The following is an 18,154-nucleotide window of genomic DNA, read 5'->3' on the forward strand; positions in this document are numbered from 1 at the left end:
ACCGCTAGTGACAGCACTCCATGAAGAAACTTTGCCATCAACTACTACCCTCTGTCTTCTTCCATCCAGCCAATTCCTAATCCAAACCTCCAACTCACCCTCAATGCCATATCTCCGTATTTTCTGCAGTAGCCTACCATGGGGAACCTTATCAAACGCCTTACTAAAATCCATATATACCACATCTACCGCTTTCCCCTCATCAACCTCCTTCGTCACCTTTTCAAAGAATTCAATAAGGTTTGTGAGGCACGACCTGCCCTTCACAAAACCATGCTGACTATCCTTGATCACATTATTCCTATCCAGATGTGCATAAATCCTATCCCTTACAATTCTCTCTAAGACTTTGCCCACAACAGAAGTGAGACTCACCGGCCTATAGTTACTAGGGTTATCCCTACTCCCCTTTTTGAACAAGGGAACCACATTTGCTATCCTCCAGTCTTCTGGCACTACTCCTGTAGACAAAGAGGACATAAAAATCAAGGCCAATGGCTCTGCAATCTCCTCCCTTGCTTCCCAGAGAATCCTAGGATAAATGCCATCAGGCCCAGGGGACTTATCTATTTTCACCTTGTCCAGGATTTCCAACACCTCTTCTCTACATACCTCAAAGCCATCCATTCTACTTATTTGTGACTCAGTATTCACATCGACGACAATGCCCTGTTCCTGAGTAAATACTGAAGAAAAGTATTCATTCAGTGTCTCCCCAATCTCTTCCGCCTCCACACGCAACTTCCCACTACTATCCTTGACTGGACCTATTCCTACCCTAGTCATTCTTTTATTCCTAACATACCTATAGAAAGCCTTAGGGTTTTCCCTAATCCTACCGACTAAGTACCTTTCATGTCCCCTCCTTGCTGCTCTTAGCTCTCTCTTCAGGTCCTTCCTGGCTACCCTATAACTCTCAATCACCCCAATTGAACCTTCACGTCTCATCTTGAGATAGGCCGCCCTCTTCCATTTAACAAGGGATTCCAATTCCTTATTAAACCACGGCTCCCTCGCACAACCCTTTCCCCCCTGCCTGACAGGTACATAATTATCAAGGACACTCAATAGTTGCTCCTTGAACAAGCTCCACATATCATTTACACTCTTGCCTTGGAGTCTACTTTTCCAAGCCACACATCCTAAGTCATGCCTCACCGCATCATAATTTCCCTGACCCCAGCTATAACTCTTGCCCTGTAGTACACACTTATCCCTCTCCATCACGAGAGTAAAAATCACCGAATTATGATCACTATCCCCAAAGTGCTCACCTACCTCTAATTCTAACACCTGGCCTGGTTCGTTACCCAGAACCAAATCCAGTATGGCCTCACCTCTTGTTGGCCTGTCTACATATTGTGTCAGGAAACTCTCCTGCACACATTGAACAAACACTGACCCATCTAACGAACTTGAGCTATAGCTTTCCCAATCAATATCAGGAAAGTTAAAGTCCCCCATAACAACCACCCTATTACTGTCACTCATCTCCTGAATCACCTTCCCTATCCTTTCTTCAATGATTCTAGGACTATTAGGAGGCCTGTAAAAGACTCCTAACAGGGTGACCTCACCTTTCCTATTCCTAACCTCAGCCCAAACTACCTCAGATGGCAAGTCCTCATCCATCGTCCTTTCCACCACTGTAATACTATCTTTGACAAGCAATGCCACACCTCCCCCTCTTTTACCCCCACCTCTGACCCTACTAAAACATTTAAATCCTGGAACCTGCAACAGCCAATCCTGTCCCTGTTCTAGCCATGTCTCTGTAATAGCCACAACATCGAAGTCCCAGGTACCAACCCACGCTGCAAGTTCACCTATTTTCACTATGGACATCCAGTCCCCATACACTTCCATCTCCCATGAGGCCTAAGAGCTCTCTGCTTCTTCATCTCCCACCAGCTCAACCAGTCCCCCTTCACCGGCACACTCATTTGATTGGCAGAACTGGTCCTCATTCTCAACAATTTCTTCTTCGAATCCTCACACTTACTATACAAGAGGGGTAGCCATCGGCACCTGCATGGGCCCCATCATGCCTGCCTATTTGTAGGATATATGGAATAGTCCCTCTTCCATAGCAACGCTGGCACCATCTCTCACCTTTCCCTCTGCTACTTTGATGACTGTATTGGCGTTACTTCGTGCTCACACAAGGAGGTTGAATCAACTTCAAACTTAGTTCACACATTCCACCCCATGCATCTCCAGATGCAGTGCATTATCCTCTGCCATTTTCGCCACCTACAGTGAGACCCCACCACCAAAAATATATTTCCCTCTCCACCCCTCTCTCTCTTCCACAGAGACCATTCTCTCTGCAACTCCCTCATTATGTCCACGCTCCCCACCAACCCACCCTCCACACCCGGCACCTTCCCCTGACACTATATGAGGTGCAAAACTTGCACCCACACCTCATAGCCCCCCCTTCACCCCCCCCTTACCTCAGTCCAAGGCCCTAAAGGATCATTTCAAATCTGACAGAGATTTTCCTGCATATCTTGCCACCTTGTTTACTGCATCCATTGCTGTCGTTGTGGTCTACTCTACAATGGGGAGACCAAGCACCAATTCGTAGAGTGGTTCAGGAAACATCTTTGGTCTACACGCACCAATGAATCCCACCGCCCTGTAGCCAATCACTTCATCTTCTCCTCCCACTTCCCCAAGGTCATGAAAATCCTGGGCTGCCTCCACCAGCAAATCAAATCCACCCACCTACTGCAAGAACACCTCATCTTCTGCCTCAGGACCCTACAACTAGTTCTAGTCTCTCCCACAAGAGGAAACATTCTTTCAGCAACCAACCTGGCAGTCCAGTCTTATGTTCTATATTTCATTATGATAAACTTTGCAAGGTCAGGAAGGAGAGATCACATCCAAAGTGAGACACAGACCTCGTGAGTATATACTTTGAGGAACTTGGAGACAATGTGGGAATTAGGTACAGAGGGGAAGAGGGGTTTTTTGCTTACTTTTTTTTGTCTCCTAATTGGTAAGGTTTTTTTAACCTAATAAATTAAAGCTCAGAATCAGGGGCCTGGCATAAAAGTGACATCACAAGTTAACTGTAAGTTCATTGGGTTGGTAATAGGTACTAATTTGACTATCTATTATTGGTTGAAAATAGAACAGTACAACACAGTACAGGCCCTTCGGCCTGTGTTGTGCCAACCTTTTATCATAATCTAAGATCAAACTAACTTACATACCCTTCATTTTACTATCATCCATGTGCCTAAGTGTTGCTTAAATGTCCCTAAAGTATCTGACTCTACTACCATTGCTAGCAATGAATTTCACGCATTCATCACTCTGTGTAAAGAATCTACCTCTGACATCGCCGCTAAACCTTCCTCCAATCACCTTAAAATGATGCCCCCTCATGATAACCATTTCTGCCCTGGGAAAAAGTATCTGGCTGTCTACTCTACCTATGCCTGTCATCACCTTATACACCTCTATCAAGTCACCTCTCATCCTTTTTCACTCCAATGAGAAAAACCCTAGCTCCCTCAACCTTTCTTCATTAGACATGCCCTGTAGTCCAAGCAACATTCTGGTAAATCTCCTCTGCACCCTCTCTAAAGCTTCCACATCCTTTCTATAATGAGGTGACCAGAACTGACCACAATATTCCAAGCGTGGTCTAACCAGAGTTTATAGAGTTGCAGCATAACCTTGCAGCTTTTAAACTCAATCCTCCTGTTAATGAAAGCCAACACACCATACACCTTCTTAACAAGCCATTCAAATTGGGTGGCAGCTTTGAGAGATCAATGGACATGGACCCCAAGATCCCTCTGTTCCTCCACACTACCAAGAATCCCGCCTTTAACCCTGCAATCTACATTCAAATTCGACCTTCCAAAATGAATCACTTCGCACTTTTCCAGGTTGATCTCCATCTGCCATTTCTCAGCCCAGCTTTGCACTCTATCAGTGTCCCTTTACAACCTACAACAGCAATCCACACTATTCACAACTTCACCAACCTTCATATCATCAGCAAACTTACTAACCCACCCTTCCACTTTCTCGTCCAAGTCATTTAAAAAAATATAAAAAAGCAGAGGACTTAGAACAGCTCCCTGCGGAACACAACTGGTCACTGAGCTCCAGGTTGAATACTTTCTATCAACTACCACCTCTATCTTCAATGGGCCAGCCAATTCTGTATCCCAAATTTCCCTGTATTCCATGCCTCCTTACTTTCTGAATGAGCCTACCATGGGAAACCTTATCAAACACCTTCCTAAAGTCCCTGTACACCACATCCACTGTTTACCTTCATCAATGTGTTTTGTCACATCGTCAAAGAATTCAGTAAGGCTTGTGAGGCATGACCTACCTCTCACAACCATTCCATGCTTACTACCTCTAATCAAGCTATGCTTTTCTAAATAATCATAAATCCGGTCTCTCAGAACCTGTCCAATAATTTGCCCACCACCAATTTAAGACTGACTCGTCTGTCATTCCCAGGGTAATCCCTATTCCCTTTCTTGAACAAGGGAATAACACTTGCCACCCTCCAATTATCTGGTACTACTCTAGTGGACAATCAGGATGCAAAGATCGTTGCCAAAGGTGTAGCCATCTCTTCTCTCATTTCCTGTAGTAACCTTGGGTATATCCCGTCCAGCCCAGGAGACTTATCTATCCTTCTCTTTTTAAAATTTACAGCACTTCCTCCTTCTTAATATAAGCCTGGTTCATGCTGTCCTCACAAATGACATTGTTCCTCTCACTAGTGAATACTGAAGCAAAATATTCACTAAGAACCTTCCGTACCTCCTCTGACTCCAGGCATAAGTTCCCTTCATTATCCCTGATCAGCCCTACCCTCACTCTGGCCATCCTTTTGTTCCTCACATAAGTGTTGAACGCCTTGGGGTTTCCTTAATCCTCCCCGCCAAGGCTTTTTCATGCCCCCTTCTAGCTCTTCTGAGTCCATTCTTCAGTCCCTTCATGGCTGCATTGTAACATTTTAAAACCCTGTCTGATCCTTGCTTCGTTAACCTTAAGTAAGCTTCCTTCTTCCACTTGACTAGATTTTCCACATTTCTTGTCATCCAAGGTTCCTTCACCCTATTATCCCTTCCTTGCCTCAGTGGGACAAACCTATCCAGCACTTCCAGCAAGTGCTGCCTAAACCACCTCCACATTTCTGTTTTGCATTTCCCTGAGAATATCTGTTCCCAATTTATGCTCCACAGTTCATGCCTAATAGCATTGTAATTCCCCTTCCCCCAATTAAATGCTTTTCCTTACTGTCTGCTTCTCTCCCTCTCCATGACTATAGTAAATGCCAAGGAATTGTGATCACTATCACAGAAATGGTCTCCCACTGAGAGATCTGACACCTGACCTGGTTCAATGCCAAGCACCAGAACCAATATGGCCCCCCCTCTAGTTGGCCTATCTACATATTGAGGTCAGGAATCCTTCCTGCCACACCTGACAAAATCTGCACCATCTAAACTATTTGCACTAAGGTGGTTCCAACCAATATTAGGGAAGTTGAAGTCACCTCTGGCAATAACCCTGTTACTTCTGCACCTTTCCAAAATCTGCCTCCCGATCTGCTCGTCCATGTCTCTGTTACTGTTGGGGCATTGATAGCAAACTCCCAATAAAGTGACTGTTCCTTTCCTGTTTCTGACTTGCACCCATTATGACTCAGTAAACAAACCCTCCTCAACGACCTCCCTTTCTGCAGGGTTATATTATCCCTGATTAGCAATGCCATTTCCCCACCTCTTTTACCTCCTTCCCTGTTCCTTCCGAAACATTTAAACCCCGGAACAGCCAACAACCATTCCTGCCCCTGTGATATCCAAATCTCTGTAATAGCCACACCATCGTAGCTCCAAGTACTCCAAGCTCTAAGTTCATCACCCTTATTCCTGACATTTCTTGCGTTAAAGTAGCCCCACTTCAACCCATCACACTGACTGCAACTTTGCCCTATCAACTGTCTGTCCTTCCTCACAGACTCTCTGCAAGCTGTATCTGCCTGTTCACCGGCAACCCCATCCTCAGATCCATAGCTTCAGTTCCCATCCCCCTGCCAAACTAGTTTAAACCTTCCTGAAGAGCTCTTGCAAACCTCCCATCCAGAATAATGGTACCCCTTCAGTTCAGATGGAACCCGTTCTCATTGTACAGGTCCCATCTTCCCCAGAAGGTATCCCAATGATCACATATCTGATCCCTCCCTTCTCAACCAGCTCTGCAATCACATGTTCACCTGCACTTGCTCACTGTTCCTCGCCTCACTAACCCATGGCACCAGTAGCAATCCTGGGACTACTACTGTGATCGTCCTGACTTTTAGCTTCCAACCTAACTCCTTGTATTCACTTTTCCGGTCCTCATTCCTTTCCTTAGCTATGCCATTGGTACCGATGTGTACCACGAATTCTGGCTGCTCACCCTCCCCCTTGAAAATCCAGTAGACTCGATCCGAAACATACCATCCGGGAATCTCGTTTGCGACCACACAATTTCCTGTCTGTTCCTCTAACCATTGAACCTCCTATCACCATTACTCTCCTATTCTCCCCCCTTCTCTTCTGAGCCACAGAACCAGCTCAGTGCCAGAGACCTGGCCATTGTGGCTTTCTCCTGGTAGGTCATCTCCGCCAACACTGTCCAAAGCGGTATACTTATTATTGAGGGGAATGGCCACTGGGTTTCTTTGTACTGACCTCCTATTCCCTTTCTCTGTCTTGACGGTCACCTAGCTACATTATCCTGTAACTTAGATGTGACTACCTCCCTATTACCCCACTCTATCACCCCCTGAACCTCCTGAATGATCCAAAATTCATCCTGTTCCAGCTCCAGTTCCTTAATGTGATCTGTGGGGTATTGGGTGCACTTCTCGCAGATGAAGTCAGCAGGGACACTAGTGCTGACCCTTACCTCCCACATCCTGCAATAGGAGCATGCAACTATCCTAGCTTCCATCCCCTCTGTTCTGAATTGCCAAAAGAGATTAAAATTTATATTGAAAGTAAATTGGGGGAATATTCACAGGCTACAAACTAAAAGACCACTACAAGATTTTTAAAACTCAAATTAAGAACTAAATACTTAAAATGCCAGACCAGGTGATGTGTTGTAACTGTGTGATGTGGGAGCTAGTACATTCCAATGTTGTTTGTAATGACCACATCTGCAACAAGTGTTGGTTGCTTGGGGAAATGCAGCTCATAGTTGATGAGCTGGAGTCAGAGCTTCAAGCACTGGCTCTCCAGAACAAGGAATTGATGACAACCGAATGTTGCAGACTGGCACATTCCAAGATCCAGGACTATGTCCCGAGGGGTGCACTAAAGCTTGGGGCAGCTGCCACCAAGGTGCAATGGGGAAAGACCATGTCCTGAGGTCTTCCTGCTGAAGTTAAATGGGAGTCCTTTCAGTTATTGGATTTCCTAGTATGTTAAATATATGTAAATATTAATGTTTTATTTGGAAGAGAGGTGTTTGGTTTTGTGGATAGTTAAATTCTAACATTTTATGTTGATATGCAACTGTGCAGAATTGAACTGCTTTTGTGTCAATGTATACATACAAAGAGATTTTTATACGAATAAAGTATATTTTTGAAACAAAGAAAAGGAGGCAAAGAATTACCTGAATGCTGTGTTTTCAGAGGCAGTCACACTACTTAGATTAACAACCTTGAATTCAGTCAGTGGTCAGGGACACGAGGGTATGACTACCACAAGGCAGGTAGTGCCGTTGAACCACTGGAAAATAAAGCTTGAGGAAAAGCAATAGGAAACCAAGAAATGTCGGAGGTATTTAACATCAGTTTTCACTGTAGAAAATACCAGCAGCATGCCAGACCTTCGAGAGAGTCAGGGCAGAGGTGCTGGTCGTAGCCATCACTAAGAAGAAGCTGCAAAAAAGGCTGAAAAGTCTGAAGGCTGATAAATTAACCAGACCTGATGGACTACATTCCAGCGTTCTGAAGGAGATAGCTGCAGAGGTGTAGATGCATTTGTGGTGATTTTCAGGAATCCCTGGAGTCTGGGCGGCTCCCAGAGGACTGGAAAAAGGCTAATGTAGCATCCCTCTTTAAGAAGAGAGGCAGGAGAAGACAGGAAATTATAGGCTGGTTTTCCTGACCTCAGTCAACTTTAAGATTTTAGGCTCCATTATTAAGTATGGGATGGTAGAGTATTTGGAAGTGTATGGTAAAACAGAGCTGAGTCAGCATGGCTTTCTCAAAGGGAGGTCATACCTGAAAAATCTGTTAGAATTCTTTGCAGAGGCAACAAGCAAGTTAGATAAAGGAGATCTAGCAATGTGATCCATTTGGATTTCCAGAAGGCCTTTGACAAGCTGCTGCACAGGAGGCTACTAAATAAGATAACAGCGCATGGAGTTAGGGGCAAGGTAATGGCATAAATAGAGGATTGGCTGACTGGCAGAAAGCAGAGAATGAGGATAAGGGGTCTTTTTCAGGATGGCAGCTGGTGACTAGCAGGATTCAGTGTTAGAACTACAGCTATTCATGTTGTATATTAATGATCTTAATGAAGGAACTGAGGGCATTGTTGCTAAGTTTGTAGATAACACATAAATAGGTGGAAGGGTAGGTAGTGTTGGGGAAGCGGGGAGGCAGCAGAAGGACTTGGACAGGCTAAGACAGTGGGCAAACAAATGGCAGGTGGAATACAATGTTGGAAGGTGTGAGGTTATACACTTTGGTAGGAAAATGAGGCAAATTTTCTAAATGCGGTAGGCTTTGAAAATCCAAAGCACAAAGGGACTTAAGAGAATCATGAACTAGGACTCTCAAGGTTAACATGTAGGTTCAGTTGGCAGTTAGGAAGGCAAGTGCAATGTTAGCATTCATTTCATGAGGACTAGAATCCAAAAACAGAAATATGTTGCTGAGGCTACTTGAGGCTACAGTCAGACTGTGTTTGAAATATTGTCAGCAGTTTTGTACCCTGTATCTAAAGAAGGATGTGCTGGACTTTGAGGGTGTCTTGCGGAAATTTATAACAGTGATCCCAGGTATGAAGGGCTTGTCATAAAATTTGACAGCACAGAAGGAGGCCATTCGACTAAGTGTATCTGCACTGGCTCCTGAAAGAATTGCTCAGCTTGTCCCATTCTCCAGTCCTATCTCTGTAGTCCTCTAATTTTATCACTTGCAAATATATATCCAGCTCTCCTTTGAAACCTCATAAAGAATCCTCCTCCACTACCCTCCCAGGCAGCACACTCCAAATCCTAACAACTGTCTGTGTAAAGAAGTTTCTTCTTATTCTCATTCCTTGCTCTCTTGCTGACAGTATTGAAATTGTGACCCCGAGTTACTGACATACCAACTAGTGGAAACAGAATATCCTTCTATAACCTGTAAAAACTGTTTGTAATTTTGAACACCTCAATAAGGTCACCTCTTGATCTTCTCTGTTCCAAAGAGAATAAGGCCAATCTCTCTAATCTTTCCTTGTATCTAAAATCCTTAATTCCTGGTATCATTCCAGTAAATTTCCTTGAACTTTCTCCAGGACTTTAACATACTTCATTAAATAAGATGCTAAGAACTGCACACAATACTCCAAATATGGTCTGACCAATGATTTGTAGAGGTGTCGCATCACTTCCTTGCTTTTATATACTGAGCCTCTATTTATAAATCTAAGGATCCTATACTCCTCTCAAAATTGTACCATTGAGCCTATCTTGTCTCTGTGTTTCTTCCACCAGAATGCATTACCTCACATTTCTCTGCATTGAAATTTGTTTTTCAGGTGGCCAAATTTGGCCAAATTGTCAATGTCCATCTGAAATCATTCAGCGTCATCCTCACAATTCACTATTCTCCCTAGCTTAGTATCATCTGCAAATTTAGAGATTTTGCCCTCAACACCCATCTCCAAATTGTTTATATAAATCAGAAAGCAAGGCCCCAGTACCAGTCCTTGGGGAATACCACTTTCAATTCATCTCCAATCTGAGAAATGCCCATCTATACTTACCCTGTTTCCTATCTTTCAGCCAACTTCTAATCCATGCCACAAAGGATCCATCAATCCCAAACATTTGGAATTTGCTCACCAATCTGTCATGTCGCACTGTATCAAATGTTTTCTGAAAGTTCAAATGTACAACATACACAGCACTCCCCTCATCCACTGCCTGTATCACCTTGTCAAAGAACTCAATTAAATTTGTCAGACATGACTGCCCCTTGACAAAGCCATGATTGCTGTCTAGTATTAACTGATTTTTCTGTGTGTATTTACTGTATCCTGTATTATGTCCTGCATCAGTTTTCCCACTAGCGAGGTCAAGCTGACAGTTTGTAGTTTCCTGAGTTACCCTTTGTCCTTTTCTTAAACAACAGTGTCACATTTATAATCCTACAATACCCTGGGCCTAATCCTGTCTTCAGGAAGGCCTGGAAAATTTCTTTCAACGGCTCTGCAATTTGCTCCTTTAACTCTCTCATTGCGTCCTGGCCTGGTGACTTCTCTACCTGGTGTGCTGCCAGCCTTTTTAACATCTCTTTGTTATCATTATACTGTTCAGTTGCTCAACACCCAAGTTTTCAACTAGGCCATTGTCACCATCGTCTAATTTGGTAAATACAGAAGCAAAATGTTCATTTAGTACCTCTGCCATATTCTTTGTTTCAGTGAGCAGCTTATCCTGTTTGTTCCTTATGGGCCCTACTCTATGCTTTACTGATATTTTACTGTTAACATGTTTGAAGAGCATTTTACTATTTGTTTTAGCATAGCCTGCTATCTTTCCTCATGCTTCCTTGCTTCCTTCCGTAGCCTTAGCCTCTCTCATGCATTTTAGACAGTCTTCCTGATTTCTATTGCTGTTATTATTCCAATATGCATCAAATGCCTCCTTTCTCTTCTTTATTTTCTCATTGATATCCTTAATTGTCCAGTGTTCTCTAGGTTTGGATACTCCATATGTATTTCTCATGGGTATGTACCTAGCTTGCAATCTGTTAATCTCCCTTTTGAAATTCTCCCATTTTTTTCATCCTTTATTGTATCTACCAAAATGCATTTTCAGTCAATGTATTCAGTTCAACGTTTAGACCTTTTCCGGTTCAGGATCCTAATTATTCATTGATTTTTATCCATCTCCAATTTAATATTGGGAAATAGCAATCTGACATTCTTCACTTGGCTTGCCTCATTTTCTAGTACCAGATCCAGCACAGACTCCCCCCTGGTAGGGCTGGAAATATGTCACATTGACATGTGAGAAATGGTTGAAGACTCTGGGTCTGTACTTAGTGGAGTTTAGAAGGAGGAGGCAGGATCTGATTGAAGCATACAGAATGCTAAGAGGCTTAGATAGAGTGGATGTGGAGAAGATATTTCCACTCGTAGGTCAGGCTAATTCCCAAGGACACAGCCTCAAAGTGAAGGGAAGACCGTTTAGAACTTAGCTGAAGAGGGTGGTTAATCTGTGGAAGCCATTGCGGCAGAAGACTGTGGAGACCAAGTCATTGAATGTATGTAAGGCAGAGATAGATTCTTGATTGGTAAGAGGATCAAGGTTTACGAGGGAGAAGTTAGGAGAATGAGGTCGAGAAACATACCAACATTGATTGAATTCTGGAGCAGACCTGATGGGCTGATGACTTCATTCTACTCCTTTATCTTATGGTCATACATCTTATCTCTCAATATTCTAAACGCAAGCTCAATCTGTTCAACGTTTGGTCACAGGATAATCCCTGGGAATCAGTAATGTAATGCTTTTAATGTAATTATGTACTTTCCTAAATAAAGAAGGCAGAACTGTATGCAGTACTCTAGATGTCATCTCACTAATTCAGTGTACAAGTGTAGCAAAACGTCACTACTGTTATATTCCATTCCCCTTTCAATAAGCAACAACACTCTAATTATGTTCCTAATTAGTTGCATACCAATATCTTGTGATTCATTTATCAAATATCCAGATCCTTCTATGCCACCAATCTTTCCCTACTTAAATAGAATGCTGCATTTTTATTCTTCTTGCCAAAATGGACAAGTTGACATTTTCACACAATAAACTGCCAAATTGTTATCCATTTACTTAAACTATTTGTGTCAGTTTGTAGTCTCTATAGGTAGTTGTCTTGCTTACTTTATATCGTCATCAAATTTCACAACCACACATTAAATCTTGTCATCATGTCATTAATATAGTGTGTAAATAGTTGAGATTCCAGCAGTGGTCACTGTGTCACCTCACTTATTAGTTCAAGGTTTCATTCTGCCAAGATGTGTGGCAGTTGATGTGCTACAGTTTCGCCACACTTATAGATGCCCTTTCCCAGTCCATCCTCGAAGTCCTTTGTCAACCAGCAATTGGTCATAGGAGCAGGATTGTGTTATTGGAAATCTCTAGCCATACTCTTGCATGCAAGCAGAAGTTAAAAGATGTTCATCCAGCACTTGCACAAGGATAGGTGCCCTTCTGTGGCTGAAATTATAGCTCAAATTGAAATTGATCAGTTATACTGAACAGATTGTTAGGAACCATTCTACTCACTTATTGGGGAAAAGATGCTCTGAGCCTTGTCTGCTTCACTTCCAGTGATTGGATAACCACATCTCAGAGGGATCACCTTCTGTAGTGGAAATACACAAAAGCTATAAGTTGTAAAGTTTGGAACCTAGAATATCAGGACCCTAATGGGCACAATCTGTTAGTGAATGCCCAGACGGTCGAGCTGCAGGGGGAGGCAAAAGCCCAGGTAATGTTCTGGGAACCCTGGCAGATGGGTTAAAATTCAGTAAAACTCTGGAATTAAAGGTGAAATGATGACCATGAAACCACTATCAGGAGAAACCCATCTGGTTCACTAACATCCTTTAGTGAAGGAAACTGTAATCCTTACCTGGTGTAGCCAGCATGAGACTGCAGACCCACACCAGTGTGGTTGACTCTTAACTGCCTTTTGGGATGAGCAATAAATGCTAGCCTAGGCAGCGACACCCTCACCCATGAATGAATTTTTAAAAAATGTTGCTGGACAATTCCTGTGATACGACATTAACAGCATCACTCTGAGTAATAGCTGGAGAAGTGGGGAGCTCAATGACCAATGAGGCGCTGTAACTTCTTGTGGAAGGGAAAATCAGACAAAAGCACAAAGCTCACCCAGTTAGATTTGCTATCAAGAATGAACTTGTTGCCCAGCTTCATGAGCTCCATCTTGAAAGTAATGAATGCCTTATGACTCTTATTGTCAAACTGGGAAGGAGCCAATAGGTCACCATGTGCAGTGCATTCATGCCAACTCTAGACACTGACAAAACCAAGGAAGATTTCTGTGCCACACTTGATAATTGATGTTTCTAATGGGAAGCAGCCTTAATTTTCTTGGAGACTTCAGTGTCAGAATTGGGAAAAGATTCTAATCTAAGGAATGGAACCACAGACAGGGAAGGAATTGCTAATATCAACTCTGAAGGCAATTTTCTCCTTACCAAAAGCAGAGAATGTGCACATCACTAATAGCCTATTCTGTCAGAAGAAGTACAAACCATCACAGTAACACTCTCAGTCAAGTGGAACCTACTCAATTACATCATCAGCCATGCCCAAAATTACATGCATATTCACACCATCTGAGTACGGCTATTGACTGCCTGACCAATTACCCAATTATTCATATAATCGTGTCCAGCAACCTGGTGTCCCAAATAACAGATGCAACAGCAAAAGGCCCAATGAAAGAGCAACATTGAAGCTTTGAAGAATCCAATAAAAAGAGATCAATTTCAACAATGCCTTAGGGAAAAAAAATTTAACTTCAAGCATCCATGTACCTTTGGCATTTGGAATGTCCTTAAATCCAACACAATCAGTATCTGCAAAGAGACACTTGGGATTTTCTGCCAAGAAATATCAGCACTGCTTTGTTAAAATGTTCAGGATATCAATTAACAGATTGATTGAAAGAACAAAACTTTCTGTGCCTGGCACAATGACTCAAACTCAAAACAAAGGCAGTTAGCTTATAACAAAGAAAGGCAGAGTACAAAACAGCATCCAAGATACGAAAACATGATGTAGGCAGACAAACAATGCATTGAGTATAGGAGTTGAGAGGTCATGTTGCAGCTGTTCAGGGCATTGGGTAGGCCATTGTTGGTACACTGCATTCAATTCTGGTCTCCCTGTTATAGGAAAGATTTTGTTAAACTTGAAAGGGTTCAGAAAACGTTTACAAGAATGCAGCCAGGATTGGAGGGTTTGAGCTATAGGGAGAGGCTGAATAGGCCAGGGATATTTTGTCTGGAGAATCAGAGGCTGTGAGGGGTGACCTTATAGAGGTTTACAAAATCATGGTGGGCATGGATAGGGTGAATGGTCAAGATATTTTCCCCAGGGTAGTCGAGTCCAAAACGAGAGGGCAAAATTTTAAGGCGAGAGGGGAATGATTTAAAAGGGACCTGAACGGCAACTTTTTCATGCGTATATGGAATGAGCTGCCAGAGGAAGTGATGGAGGCTGGTACAATTAGAACATTTAAAAGGCATCTGGATAGGTACATGAATAGAAAGGGTTTAGTATGATTTGGGCCAAATGCTGACAAATGGGACAAAATAATTTAGGAAATCTGGTCAGCATGGATGAGTTTGACTGAATGTGGTACATCTCTATGACTGATTCTAAGCTAAAAGAAATGTAACATCTCACTGACATAAATTACATAGTGGTTTCCTCATTGCCACAAAGGCCATTTATGGGATAACAATTCAAAGAGCCTTAGGTTAGAGATGCTTGGGCTAATTTCCTTGAGGAAGGGAAAGCTAAAAACAAATTTGATACTGGTGTTAAAAACCATCAATCTGGACAGAATAGATCAACCATTATTCTCATTGGCAGAAGAGTGAAGAACAAGAGTACTTCAATGTGAGGTGAAAGGTAAAAGAACAAATGATGACCCAAGGACAAATATCTTTATGCGATGAATAAATAGGATTGAAATTACATTGCCTGAGAGACTCTCGTGGAGGTAGATTCAATAATCATTTTTAAAGAGTAGTTGGATAACCTCCAGGTAGTACAGAAATAGGGCTTGTGTCTGGGACTAGCTGAATCCTGTTACAGAGAGCCAGCACAAACATGCAAGCTGAATGGTCTCCTTCTGTGATTCTATGGTTAAAAAAGTAACAAAATTAAGGCAAAGGTTATGGTCTAAATGCTCAGTCTGGAAAGCTGTAAAGCACTAATCAAAAGGAGTGATTTCATTGAGCTTCATTGGAACACTGCAGGAGGCTGAAGGTAGAGAGATCACCATCACAACAAGATGAACAATTAAAATAATCATGCAACTAGAAGCTTACAGTTATACTTAAAGAATGAGTAAAGATACTTTGCAAAGCAGTCATTCAATCTGCATTTGGTCTCCCCACTATTGTGGGGAGAATCATAGAGGAGACAATATTGTGAACAGTGAATGCAGTAGATTAAACTGAAAGAAGTTTAAGTAAATTGTTGTTTCATATGAAAGCAATGTTTGAGGCCTTGAAATGTGAGAAGGAAGAAAGTAAAAGAGCAGGGGGCACACCTCCTGTATTTGCATGGGAAGATGCCATGGGAAAAGGAGAGTTTATTGAGGTGAGTGAGAAGTGATCCAAAATATCATATTGGGAATCACAACTTTTGGAATACTGAAGTGGAAAGAACAGAAAATGCATCAGTATAATTGATACCTTATTAATATGGAAAAACATTCTAATTGGAGGGGCTGGGGAAAACTGATGTTGAATCAAAGGAGGAGATGTTAAAAACTTGGCCAAAGCAGCAAGTTTAAGAGGTATAAGCATTCAAGAGACAACCATGTTTGGAATATGGGTAATCATGTTGAGTTTATGTAAGCAGCTGGTAACACTGGGGCCACACAAGAGAAACATAGGGCCCAATCATCAACAGTGTCACCACCATTATTGATTTCCTCATTGCCCTACCCCCTGACCAGTTATATCAACAATTTGAACAATAGACCAAGTCCTTTTTGTTTGGAGTGTCAGAGGCTGGGAGGTGACCTTATAGAGGTTCATAAAATCATGAGGGGCATGGATAGGGTGACTGATCAAAAATGATGTGACTTAGTTTAAAAATATAAAATCCTGAATAAGATAGATGTGGAGAGGCTATTTCCTCTAATGGGAAAATATAGAACTAGGAGTCACAATTTCTTTCTCTGAGGTCTGAGTGTCTTTGGAACTCTGTTCTTGTGAAAGTAATGGTTGAATATTTCTAAGACAGAAATAGTTTCTTGTTAAATCAGGCATTGAAAGGTTAGCAGGGTAGATGGAAATGTGGATTTGATATTGCAATCTGATCAGCCGTGATCTTATTGATTAGTGGAGCAAGCTCAAGGGGTGAAGTGCCTACTCCTGCTCCTAATTTGTATTTTTGTTAAAGGCAGTCAGTACCTGAAAGGGTTAATTTGCATCACAAGGTGACTTCTTCCAATCAGAATTTAAAGGACTGTTTCTCGGAGGAGCTCACCAAAGTTGTGGGGTGGGATCCTATCAGAGTCGCAGAGAAGTCCCAAATGGTGATTGTTCAAAGTGGATAAAGTAAGGTATTGCATTTTGGTAAAATGAGAAAGGGCAGTACTTATGCATTTTATAGTAGGCCCTGTGTAGTATTATCGAACAGAGAGATCTAGGGGTTAAGGTACATAGTTCTTTGAAAGTTGCATCTCAGGTAGAGAGGATTGTTAAGAATGCGTTCAGCCCATTTGCCTTCATTGCTGAGACTATTGTCACTATGTTGAGGTTCCACAGGATGTTGGTGAGGCCACATTTGGAGTATTGTGTACAATTCTGGTCAACCTGCTATAGAAAGGATAGTTTTCAATTGGAGAGGGTTTGGAAAAGATTTACAAGGATATTGCTGGGACTGAAGGGTTTGAGTTATAAGGAGAGGCTGGATAAGCTGAGACTTTTTTCCCTGGAGTGAAGGAAATTGTGGAATGACCTTTATAGAGATTCATAAAATCATGAGGGGCATAGATAAGGTGAATAACAAAGGTATTTTCTCTAAGGTGGGGGAGTTCCAAACTAAAGGGTATATTTTTAAGGTGAGAGGAGAAAGATTTAAAACGGACCTGAGGGGCAACTTTTTTTTACTTGGAGGGTAGTTCATATATGGAATGAGCCGCCAGAAGAAGTGGTATATTCTGGTAGAGTTACAACATTTAAGACTTTGGACAGGCACACGAATAGGAAAGATTTAGAGGGATTTGGGCCAAATACAGGCAAGTCGGACTGGTTTATATTGAGAAATTTGGTCGGCATGGATGAGTTGGATTGAAGTGTCTGTTTCCGTGATGTATGACTCTGTGTTTGGTGGCCACATTTGAGGCAGTGGAAATGATGGATGGTGATCTGGTGGAGTAGAAGACTAAGGGAACTCAATCATGGTCTTCGGGGAGGGGAAGTGGCAAGAGCCGAAACACATGATATAGATTGGACATGGTTGAGGGCCCTGTCAATTGCTTTGGTACAATCCTTCCTTAAGTAATAAAAAAAACTTGTAGCAAAAGTGTTGTTATGGAACCTTACAGTGACATATGGTATCAGAAGAGTCATGAAGGTAGCAGAGAAGAGACTAGATGGCTGGTGAGGGGAAGAAAATGAGGTTGAGGTGGTGAGAAATTGGCTAAGAACTTTTTTTAATGAAAAAGGTGCTTATGTTCTGGACTCACTTGAATTATTCTTAAACCTGTGTTAATATTTTCAGAGCCTTGGCTGACGTTCTGCACAGGATTGTCCAACTCATCCAGGATGAAGAATGTGTAAGTTTTTTTATTGTCCTCTTAAAATTATTGAAGTTGTACAATGAGATTAAAACAAAAAAAAATGGTGGAAATGTTCAGCAGGTCAGGCAGCATTTAATATTAATGTTTTGGCTCAATAATATTTCATCCGAATGGATAGAATTTATAGGTGTGTTGGTTTTAAGAACTGAAAGTGGAGAAATTTGGGAAAAGCACAAAACTAAAGATGTGCAATAAGGCAGAAGACAGGGAAGGTTAACTGGCAAAATATTTCATGGTAGAGAACTGATGCAAAGCCACAAATCTCAACCATTATCTCTGTTCCGCTCTTTACTGGTG

General features: G+C 42.1%; 1 protein-coding gene across 4 annotated transcripts in view; it reads left to right on the forward strand.

Moving 5' to 3' along the window:
• carmil2 (capping protein regulator and myosin 1 linker 2) overlaps positions 1 to 18,154 on the forward strand; it is a 184,118-nt gene that overhangs the window by 102,197 nt on the left and 63,767 nt on the right. For all 4 annotated transcript variants that reach the window (XR_015759967.1, XM_043707061.2, XM_087995933.1 and 1 more), the window contains one exon: positions 17,779 to 17,833. Coding sequence is in view for 3 of the 4 variants with exons in the window: in XM_043707061.2 (XP_043562996.2) it covers positions 17,779 to 17,833 (55 nt within the window). In the remaining variant the exon portion in view is untranslated. The remainder of the gene's footprint in view (positions 1 to 17,778; positions 17,834 to 18,154) is intronic.

Source organism: Chiloscyllium plagiosum, unplaced genomic scaffold, assembly GCF_037043375.1.
Source record: "Chiloscyllium plagiosum isolate Xiang-an unplaced genomic scaffold, Cpla_swu_hap1 HiC_scaffold_17, whole genome shotgun sequence".
NCBI classification, from domain to species: Eukaryota; Metazoa; Chordata; class Chondrichthyes; order Orectolobiformes; family Hemiscylliidae; genus Chiloscyllium; species Chiloscyllium plagiosum.